Source organism: Merops nubicus, unplaced genomic scaffold (assembly GCF_000691845.1).
Source record: "Merops nubicus isolate BGI_N331 unplaced genomic scaffold, ASM69184v1 scaffold16723, whole genome shotgun sequence".
Classification (NCBI taxonomy): Eukaryota; Metazoa; Chordata; class Aves; order Coraciiformes; family Meropidae; genus Merops; species Merops nubicus.
Genome location: NW_008599749.1, coordinates 1 through 12,035, shown reverse-complemented (window position 1 = coordinate 12,035; position 12,035 = coordinate 1). Strand labels below are relative to the sequence as shown.

The window sequence follows — 12,035 nt, the reverse complement described above, 5'->3', positions numbered from 1 at the left end:
CGGTACTTGATACTAAGTCATACTACGTCGGTATGGGATTCTTTTTTTCCTTTTTAATAGTATTTATCCTAAAATTAGATGATACACATTTTATCAGTGTTAACAGGGAAATAAACTCAGTGTGGCTAATATTCTAAAGATGTGACTTAATTTTGTAGGCTTCATTTTGGTAGGACATTCTCATTTTATATTTTGTAAGATATAACCTGTTAAAATATTTAAAGATAAATCATGTAGGACTGAAAAGACAGTATCTTGTTGCAAACAGAATTTGGTTTGGAAAGGCTTAATGTCCCACTGCTTGCTAGGATGCGTAAATCTCGTAACTCGACAGCTGGATAGGTAAAAACATTAAACTCATTTAGAGGGCAATCTTTTTACAAAATTGTTTCATTAATAAGAGTGACAATTTATATGATTGAGACGTTTAGATGCAGCATAGACAGAGTATTTTATCCAGGTTCACAAGGATGATTTCAGATTAGTAATATTTCCTTTGATTTTTTTTAACAGCAGTCATTTTTGAAAGTCAGGGAAGCTCTTACTGAATGATTATTTGTATGACTTTTCAGCAGCACTAAATGCAGAGGGTGTATTTCAGCCTCAGTGCAGTAAATGCATGTGATAAAAGGTGAACAAGTATATGTTTTTCCTTAAAGATCTCCTAAAAAATAAAAGTTATTTTTTTTCATGTAAGGACAAAGCTAAGTGTTTCCAGTAGCCTTCTATCCACACCTAACATCCCCATTAGAGCCTGTTTTATTGTCTGAAATGCCTCTGGTTTCAAGAAAGTGTTTTACCTAAAGCAAGAATACTACTTAAATATGTTCTATTGTATATTCATAGCTCCATTAGTCCTCCTCCAATTTAGCACATCAAAGCAAAGGCTTCATCACTTGCATGTGGATTATGCTAACATGAGTGACATTTGTAATCTTATAGGTCTGCAACTTAAGAAATGCTTTTAAAGTAAGCGATTAAAAAGGTAGTTGTGCTTTACAAACGAGTCATATAATAGTTTATTTAAAGCTGTTAATGAACTTCAACCTCTATATCACTAAATGCTATACTACATTACTTACTAGAAGTTATTAGCTGTCTTCTTAGGGCTTCTAGGTTATATTGGACAACTAAAAATCTGTACATGTTAGATTTAACCACTGTACCTTGACTGCTTATACTGAAAGAGCATAAAAAGATGCCTACAGTCTCACTAATACTTGAGTTCTATATTCATACGACTTCAAGTGTCATTTCAAAGACGGCGAAGCAGCACAATTTGCAGGACTCTACCTAAAGACGTTAATGCCAGATCAAAAAGCTTAAAAACTTATTTAAAAATATGTAAGTGCATTCAATTAAGAAATCATACATAGCTTCAGTCATTTTATTGCTTCATATGTTATGCAAGTATTTTTTTTGTCTTTACTGATACTGTACATCACGACATTGACTTTTCTCTGCGACAGACCTATTTTTCCTCAAGCACTGAAGTGTTAAAAGAAGAAATTCAGCAAACCTCCAATATACCAGAGGTCAAGCAGTAGAATCTGAAAAAAAAAAAAATTAAAATCTGGTTTTGGTTGCTTAGACAGACAATTCTGTAGATCAGCTTTTTGTGTATCAGCAGCACAACAAAAAGAAGTCAAGCTCACTCTGTAACCAAGCAGGCTGAACAGTGAACACCTTCTCAAAAACAGAGTTCAAAAAGAAAACATAATCATGATGTATTTCAAATGTATTGGTCTCCTGTAAAAGTAGAGTAGTTAATATTGATTTGTTATTAGTTGTGGCAGAAGCTTGTTCTAGGTTTCCTGACTGAAGGCATACTATGCACAGCCATAGATTCCTGTCAGTATTCTTGCGACTAACACGAAAAGTCAGATTCTTTTTTCCTCAAAATTATTCTGCACAGTTCCACCACTCAGCAGCTGATGGGAGAAAACCACTACATGAAGTTGCTCCTTTTCTAAACTTAGAGGAGGCTGTGTTGCTGGGGGAGTGTGTGGAGATGTTTGTTTCCTTTCAGAGAACAGATCGTATCTGAGAGGAGTTAGCTCTCGCCAACAGCCTGGGAAACACTTTTCTCTTTCCTCAAAACTATCCGTGTTGGAAAGTTAAGTCTCTTACCACAGCAGACACAACTTTAAGTTGTTCAGCTCAGAATTGCTGTTGTATTCCTTTTGATGAATACTCAATTCTAGTGCTCAGCATGAGGTACAGACCTTTAGCTGGTTTTTATTTTCTTATGCTTTGACCTCTTAGGGTATGTACATACGCTCTCAGACTTGCACGCTCAGGCACATGCACATCCTTAACAGATGATGCTGCAGAGATGAACGGGGTAGAAGGAGACCACAATACCTATACACTACCATAATTCACTGCATTATGAACTGTAATGTATTTACTGTTACCAGAATTAAGAATGTCAATGAAAAATAATTTCAAAGTAGTGCTCTGTATCCTTGCCAAAAGTAAGGTAGTTAAGTAGTTTAACAGATTCTTTACTGGCATAAGACAACAAAAAAAAAAAAAAAAAAGCCAGCCAAACCAAAAAGATACTTTTAAAGGTAATGACTATGTAAGATATAGTTTCAGAATAATGTTTTGAATGTAAATTTTAAAAAAAAAAAAAGGCAAAGCTTCTAAAACCCATACTCGATTCAGTGTTGTTTGTTTTACTTTTTTATTATTTAAATACACCATACTAGAGCAAATGTCTCTGAAAATATCACAAATAAAAGATCTTTCTTCATTCAGCAAATTAGAAGTAGGTGAAAATTTCTACACAGTAGCTGCTATGAGCCTGACTTTTTTTTTCTTTTTTTTTTTTTTTTTTTTGCCATGGGAAGTAGCAACATTAGGACAAAAACACTTACATGCATACATACATTGTATTTTACAGAGATACAATAAAAGTGTTTGTGATAGAATATCACAAAAGCCACATCTTTATCTCATGTTCGGTTTGATTGAAACACATTTCCTTACAACACTTAAATATACAAAGAGCAAATAGAATGTTGTTAAGGTAAAACACAGGGTACAAACTGGCCAGTGCCCTGCTAATTGTTAATGAGGGTAGAAAGCAGATTTCAATGCTTCTTTTAATTAGCTTCATTAGTCATCTTCCCCACCCGCCCACCCGCCTCCCCCCAAGATGTCCTCCGGTGGATCTTTTTTCATTTTCTCTACAATCTCCCATTAGCCCAGGTTCATGGAGTCCTTAATGTTCATATTCAGTCATTTTAATACACCAATAAATGTGGGAAGGGCAATCAAGAATAAAGAAGGTGCAATGGTATGGAGCTGGCATTGATGCTAGCTACAAAGGTGACTTGTCTACTTGGAGACATGGGATCCATCTGTGATGAACAAAATTTGAGATGAAGGCACGCATTCTGCATTACTCTGACCTTTTAGCAGACCTGTAAGAAATAAAAATGGGTATCTTAGCTAGAACACTAAATTTGAGATAGGAAACTACAACATGACTGCTTTTGTCTTTTCGTTATTCACTAATCTCTTTTTTATTAGATTACTTTCCAACTGTGACTTGATTAAGGCTTTCTACACTATCCATTCATACTGCTAACGTTTCAACTTCAAACAGCAAAAAGCAAACATTTTCTGTGGTTTCACTACTGGAGAGAGCAGACGGGGGCAGGGGGAAGAGCCGACAACAATAAGTGTACTTTCTGGTAACCAATCGTACAGTGAACCAGGGTTTTTTCTGGGCCCCTTTTAAAAGGGAAGAAACATTACGCCGTGCCTTTGAAGAAGCTAGCAATATGATCTTATAATTGGAAGAAATAGCGTGTAACACAAATAAGAAATACAGCCAATATCCTCCCAAGGCAACTTTGGTTCATATGCTGCATTGCACAAGAGCTAAATATAGATATTTCAGAATTCCCACCACCTCCACCCCCCATTTAAAATTCTTCATCTGGTGTGTTAGTTAATGTTACATAAACATTTTAATATATGAAGTCAAACATGTGCTTTCACACTGGTGTTAATGAATTGTGATAATTAAAAGTGTCTAACTCAATAAAAACCTAAACTTTCACGGATAAAGTAGAAATGATCATCCATAGTCTTCAAATACAATCTGTTTGCAATTACCAAAATGAAATAATATATATTAGATTTTTATGGTTTTTAAATGACATTTTGCGCTTCCCAGGAAGTTCTTTTTTCACCCTTTCTCTAAGTTACTAAAAGCCTGAGGTCTATTAGTAACTGCAACCCCCCACTTTCAAGCTAATTAAAGTAGTAGAGGCTTGGAGGTTTAATTCCCCAGAGCTGAAGCTCAGTATGAGAAAGGTAATTTGTCTGTCCAGAACAAAGATTAGGGAGCAGCCAGCAAGCATATTTAATAAATGAGCATCAAATATCTTCTACTATGGACACAGACAACACCAATTATGTAACTACAAGGGAATTGTTGAGTGATATGTAAACTAGAAGATTTTTTTAAGATCTTCTCTGAGAGACGTAATCTGACTCATACTTTATTTAAAACTACAGAAGCTGAAGACAAGCGTTTGCTACCAACATTCCCAACCCGTGGAAAATTTACACTCGAGAAGTGTGGTGGTAATACTGTTGCAGACAAGAGATACTACAGGAGTACTGCCACTACCAAAAGAGCACAGAGAATTCTTGACAACACAGCCCCTCCAAACGCAACAGCACGCAGGACATCACAGACTAGGAGTCTGAATTCTGCAGGCAAGCAGCACCAAGTTCAGAGGAAACAGGGTTCTTTTCCAAACTGTGGAGCAAGTGATGGGAAGTTACAATTTACATGTGCAAGCTGCCTCAGGAGGCATAAGGCAGGAATAGCCAAGAGGACTGCAGCTGCCTCCTTAAAAAGAAAAGGAAGTTTCTAAACAAAGTTGGGTCATGCAACCCTTCCTGCCTGCACCCATCACCAGTAGGTCCTAACCTGTAAGCTACAGTAACACAACAGTGAAGTCATACCTCTTACCTTCACATGCACAACAAAACTGTTTCAATGCTGGGAGTACATCTCAATCTCTTTCAGCTTAATAAAAAAAACCCTGTGACTATTCTGCTATGTCTGTAACCCCTAGTGGCTGAATAACTTGGGGACTGATTGATCTTTAATCTTTAGTAAAAAGTCTTTGTTACAGCCAACTCTGTCATAGCAGCAGAACACTTTTAATTAGTGGCCCTAAAACACACAACTTTCTGGAAAACATCTCTGATGTAAACGTCGTCTTCAGACTGTTAAAAACCCAACATACAAAACGCAGCTCTTTGGCACCTGCCCCCGTCGCTTCCAGAACTCCAGAAACCTGACCAATCTACAAATTATCAACTCATCCCCTCAACTATATTTGTTTTCTGGGGTCCAGGTGCTTTGCAATTCCCCTCTGAAAACTGGTAGGAGAACATACATAATTTTGTAGAGAGATTAACTTTTAAAGGGGAAAAAAAAAAAAAAAACAAAAACAAAAACAAACCACCTATAATGTCTCTCCCCAATACCTCTCTTCAACTGCCTCAGCACTGACCGTAGCAATGCAATTAATAGTTAGTAACAGGAACTAATAAAAACCTGTTTTCTCTGCATTTAGCTTCTACCAGGTGTCTACAGTCGTAAGCTCTGCCAGCCCAGTCCAATTTTGCTTCTCTTTTCCATGTTCTATGTTCCTCATCATGTCTACTGCTTTTATTGCAACTAAATCATTTTTATGTTTTGCTAAGGCATAGTAAGAAACTTGTAAAACTAAATGACAATTTAGACACCTATTTGAAGTTACATTAAACTTTACATTCGTAGAAGACAAGTGGATAAACCACTCTCTCAGCACGGTAAACCTTTTACTGCAGTGTATAAAGATGAATGGTTTTACCTATATTCTGAAATGGGATACCTACAAATATTCATTCAACAGCTTCACTGCTAGCTACTCTATATTACAGATTTGTTTCATTAAAATTCACAACAGTATAAATCTATGAATCTTTAACTGTATTTGTACTTCCTTGAGAAGAGGCTGCACATTCTCCTCCAATCTTAATTATCTTTGTTCTGCCCAACTATATAGGACTTTTGTACTCAACTCTCTCATCGCCTCATTGACAAATTAAGTAAATAAAAAAGGCCCATGCTTTATTTGGATGTAATTACATTCACTGTGTAAGACTTGAAAGAATACTTAAAATTAATCAGTAAATTTATGCACAAAAAAAAAAGCAAACAGATATTGAAATGTAGCAACACAACACACACACACAAAAAAATAATCACGAAAATTAAAAACCAGTTTGTGTTTTCCTGGCTATATTTCTCCACTAACTAAAAGCACCAAAAATGTTCTGCATGTTAGATCAGCCAAGCATTTGTCCCAGTTTTTCTTAATCTTCCAAATTCCTATTTGCAGATAAATGTTATTTTTTGTGATCCTTACAGACATTAATGAAGTTCCTATTGTAAATCTATAAAGAATTACCAACTGAAGTGTGCACTTTTTGTTTCATTGCAATAACTCAGTGCTGTGTGATTGCCTGGGTTAATGATGAAAAAGTCAAATATACTATCAGAGCTGATGGAAAAATCTATCACCAATCTGAAATTAAAATTCATCTGTGGTCAATAAGATTTAATATCCATAGCAAGTGGTGCTGTAAAGAGTAAATGAATCAATGTCATCAATACATAATCAGTATGAAATATGATGTGAATAAAATTATGTGCAAGAGTCATACATTCACTCTTTTCTGGTCCAGGGTGGAATGAACAGTCTCTTAACTCAAGGTTGACAGTAATTGTTACAAATTAGGCACAGCAGTTATCAAAATGCACTCACTTGCATAGCTTTAGGACTTATTAAGGAGATTAAAATAGATCTAAAACTATCTAGTTTCAGAGTTACAGGACAACTGTTGATCAGAATGATTTTTTTTTTTTTCCCTTTTTCTTCTCTCTATGATTTGTACAGTCATTATTTACTCATTTAGCTAGAAACCAAGAGCTATCAACCACAGAGATACACCATCTCCACTTGAGCTATTAGTGTTACGGAGCGATAAGAAAACAGCGCTTTGGTTTTTAAATCTGAGTTATGACATACAAAACGGACAAGAAAATAGTTCTGAAAGAGTACCCCAGCATGCTTCCTCAACTGAAACGTTCATATGAAAGTAAAACACATTGGTTTGGTTCAGAAACCTTCTCTCTGCAAGACATTTATTTCCATATCGAAGGATCTAATTTTCCTCTCACAGAAACCTGCTCTCTCGTAGCCCTTGACTTCCGGATGATATAAAATGAAATACTCCTCTTTGTTAAGAGTTTACACTAACACACGCTCTCCAGCTCGCTCTGTACACAAGGAGTTCAACAGCTGTATGGACGCACGTGCCCAGAGCAAAATAAACTGACTTGCTCTCTATGTCAAACTTAAAAGTCTAGTCTCCTCTCCCCATACCCAATGCCTAAGTTATTTAGGGTAAGCTCAGTTATTTAAAGGTCTCCTTGCAGGGGAAGGGAAAGTCCGCTATTAGAACGAAAAGAAATTGATCTTCATTTAGCTCTAATAAAGCTTATTAGTAATTGTGGAGTATTCACCTTCTGGTCTGGCAGTAGTGGATTACTCTGAAGTGAATTCAAATGGCCATTGATGAGAGCTGTAGGTCTATCGTGTTCACAAAATAAACTGCCATTGATGTAGTGAAACCGATCTCCGGGGACCAGGCGATTCCGGCAGGTAGAGCATGTAAAACACTGCAAAAGGAAAGAGATAGCAAGTGAAACTACAGCACAAATTAAGTATGCTGCAGGTTTGAGAATTACACTTTGGAGACTGCAAGTACAGTTGAGATATGGAGCTGCTTGGTTTCTAGTATCTCCAAATACGACATTAGTCTCACCTGTTGGGACTCTGCAGTACATAACTCAAGTGCAGTTCTCCCGATTACAAGGAACAAAGCTACACACTGAGGGAAGCTTCATCACACATACTTGTGCTGCCAGTGATTGCTTTGCTTTTCGCTCATGAGCAGATGCAGATTTTATACTGAAGAAGCACAGCAGTACTAATCAGCTACCGAAAAAAATACACAGAAACCACCTCTTACCTTAAGATGGTAGACGTTGCCCTGTGCCCTCATGACCAGTTCGCTGGCAGGAATGGACTGTCCGCAGGCACTGCAAGCACCACTATTTCCAAATAACCTGAAACAGAGGTGATGATCGTGAATAATTTAATACACAGGAGGCCCCATGCATTTTTGCACATCACTGCAATAGTTTACCACACAACTAGTTTAGGCTTCTGACCCCCACCTCCCAACTTGCTTACGTGTCATAATATCAAAAGGTGTATTTCTGTGTAACAACAACTGGTGGCTTCACCCTGCCTTGGATGTGGCTACACAGGATTTAATCAGAAATATTGACTTACACCTCTAGAAACACAAACAATTCTGTAGTACACACATTTTATCAGATTACTGGGTCCATCATAAAAAAATAAGATACAATTCATGACTGGAGTTTAAATGCATTGTGTCCTTGAAATTATATGAAGAACTCTTTTGTACTTTAATCATATCTTGAGATATGAGTCATCAAAAGGGTTAAGAGGATTTGATTGTATATCTAAGAAGACATCATGCTCGGTGTATTGAAACTCCGGTAAACCTCCATCAGTGCAGAGTTTCCATTAGAAACTCTCTGCTATCCAGGTTGATATATAATGTGTATGGGTTAACCTTTTCAATCATGGTGTCAACACTTTAGATTTGCCTCTGCTCATCTCTTTCATCCTAACCTTCTCTCTCTCTTGATAATGAAATGCTTGCTCCAACTTCCCTCTATCTGCTCCTGAGTCCACAATTTAGATTACTTCATCTCTGCTAGCAACAAACTGAATGAAATTTCGATTTGAGCAGAAAGTAATTTACCGGGATCTGGACCCATTTGTCATCATATCTCTCTGGGTGTTTGCTGTATCACTGCAGTTTTCCTATGCAATCAAATGAGACCACAACATCTGCCATTGGGGGGGGGCACGCGCAGTGGGGGGAGGGGGGAAATAGGCAGAAGAGTGGTGAAGAAAAATATATACATAATTCTTCAAATTCATTTAAAGGCACAACGCATCGATTCCAAATAGAACGCAATAATGATTATCGAGTTCTACGTTTACAGGCTGTGTTAGCTGGAATTAGAAAACCTTTATTTGCTTTTGCATGCGTCTCTAAATATACACAAATATTTATAAAGACTACCACAATCGTTTTGCAGTAAAAAGGGAAACCGAACTAGCTGGCAGGGTCACAGACCCACTTTTCTGCACGATGTAAAACATAGTAATAGGATTTACAAATTAGCGTATTGGTGTCATAATAAATATTAATATTTGCATCTCCTTCCTGTCCAAATAAAGTCATAGAATTCTGTTTGTGTCAACCTAGGAGACGCATTACAACAGAATACCCGTAATCTGAATGATTGCAGTGTGCCCCTGTATAAAAATAATTGCTTTGCATTTTCAGAATCTGAGCTTGCAGAGGAGGCTTGTCATGTTCAAACTACTAATTTGCTGTCGCCACTTTATTGAAAATAGCCTGTAAGTTGTTATTAAATGTATCGACTGAACGACAGAGAGAGTAGTAAAACTGCCCCTTAAGATGGCTTTTAATAGGAAGCTGAGAAACAAATTTTGCAGCAGCATCGATTTGAAGAGTTCAATCAAAACTCCATTTCAAAACTAATTAGTCTGAGATCCACAACACATTGACACATTCTTGCAGAATCACAGTGGTTACAAAGAGAAAGCTGAACTAATACATCATCAGGACCTCCAGCCAAAGGGACTAAACTGTCTGGAAACTAAGGGTCCATTATTAGGGCATCTTCTAAATCGGGACCAGTTCTGAGGAGTTACATGATGTATTGACGTTACTTCCAGAGTGTTAGGATAGGCGTTTTTCTTCCTCCGTTGCTGCTCATAATGGTGTTGGCACCTAGGAAAGGCGCACGGAAGCGCTGCGGGAGGAGGCAGGAAGGCACTCCTGCTCTCCCAGAGCGAAGACCCAACACCTTGCGTAAGGGGGTGGCAACAAGGACACGGCTGGGTAGGGCAGAGGAAGAAAGGCAGAGAGGAACAGGCAGTGTTGCGTGCCCAGGAGAATCCAAACCTGGCGAGCGCTCTGTGGCAACACCTGACCCATGCAATTGCACCACCCAACTGAAAAGGCAGCTCTCAGAATACTGATCTCATCCCACTACTTGTCTTCATTAAGCATTCATCTGTTATACAATTCTCCCTGCCTAGAAGTGGTCCTACGCCTTGAGTGTCTCTGAATTCTAATAAACTGAGTCAAACTAATCCAGAGGCTTTCCGTGCACCTTGGGGTTTCCCCAAGCACGTTCCCAGAACAATTCCGGTTTGGGAAGTCACTTCGGCTGAACCTTCTGCTGCTAAAATTCCTAAAAATTACTCGCAAAGTCAGAACACTTTCCTGCTGCTATGTATTATTTACCAGGAAAATTAGGCTTATTTTTCCTTCTCTACTGTTATGAATGGTTTTGTTCTGTAATACCATTACAGGAAAAAGGTTTTATCTGTTAAAAAAAATGTTATTCCTCCTTACCCATAAAGGAAGTCTTCCACAGTAACTATTCTTTACTGAAAAAAAGTTGTTTCACATGGTTTCCGCGAGGCTGGAGAGCTAATTATCTAACCAAGGGGACTGTCCAGGACAGTATTTGATTTAAAAGGCTTGAGGCTTTAGGTGCTCAATTAAGTAGCGATCGGTCTCAGACTGGACTTTAATGGGCTCTTTTCTCTTTAACTGCAGCAATGGGTAGAGATACCCCAGGTCAGGCTAATTAAAGCCAGGGGACTCTTTAATTGTGATGACAGAATTGGTTTCAGTTTCCTCTTTGGGTCCTCAGTCCAAGAAGGTCATTAATATTTCAACATTTGGGCAATGCAATCAATCACAAACATCAAGAGGTTCCCTATATGGACAAGGCAGCTCTTCTATACTCAGCAGCATTTGACTGAGCCACCTTAAATTAACTACTGTGTGGTTCCAACGCAGCATTCCCCACACCCTCAAACACCCTTGGGTTTTGGTGGGTTGGGTTTTTTTGGGGTTTTGGGTGGGCTAGGTTGTTTGGTTTGTTTTGTTTTGTTTTCAGAACTTTCACAAGAGTGTGAATGAAGGCTGCAAGAAATCTTTTCAAGCCCATCTTGCTCCTCAAAACTCAGTATCAGCAGAAACACATCTCTAGCAACTTATACTAACATAATAAGGTTCCAGCTGTTTCCAAAATCATGGAGACAGATCGAAGTGCTCCAATTCTTGCACAACATGGTGCACATTTGTGCCCACAAGTATGTACCTCCAAGCCCTAGCAAAGAGAAATGCACATCCAGACCTGCTGATCCAGAACCAATTGGTCTTCCTGTACCTTCCCTATATTTAATCTAAATTCTGCACCAGCTATATTAAACGTAACAAAGGAAGGTAACACAGAAATTACGCCTGGAGCCAAGTCCATTAAAGGTACTTCAGAATAACTAGAGACCAAGCACCTTAAAAGCACCAGAAGCTATTGATACTTAAAAGGGGGGCTGTGCATAATGGCAAGTGCTGCATTAGAGAAGGGGAAGAAAAAAAAAAAACACAGCCAAATTACGCTTGGTTAATTCAGAGTAACAGATCTGCCCCCAAGTGAATTGGAGGCCTTGAATTAATTCTGTTATGACAAATCAAGATAAACGTTCCCCCTAAATTGCATGCGATTTAATTAATTTTTGAGATCCTGTTTTTTTTTTTTTTTTTTTTTCCTAGCTAATAGTTCACATGCTCCTGCGCTGTCATTGTGCTTGAGTGGGCAGACTTCAAAGTGATATTAAATAACCAACTATTAGATTTACCTAGCACGTCCTATTGGAAAAGTGCCATTTAATTACCTAGCCTGTTCAATTAAAGGGACAGCATTCCCTGCATATAGCAGCTTGCCGCTGATTACCAGG

At 38.0% G+C, this 12,035-nt stretch overlaps 1 protein-coding gene across 1 annotated transcript; it reads right to left on the bottom strand.

Annotated features, from left to right (window-relative positions):
* Positions 1-2,675: 2,675 nt before the first annotated feature.
* On the bottom strand, positions 2,676-8,215 carry LMO4 (LIM domain only 4; the record flags this gene model as incomplete). Its single annotated transcript, XM_008937511.1, has 3 exons — positions 2,676-3,431; positions 7,610-7,765; positions 8,119-8,215. Coding segments are annotated over 3 exons (262 nt in total), but the record flags the coding sequence as incomplete, so codon positions are not given.
* Positions 8,216-12,035: the final 3,820 nt, after the last annotated feature.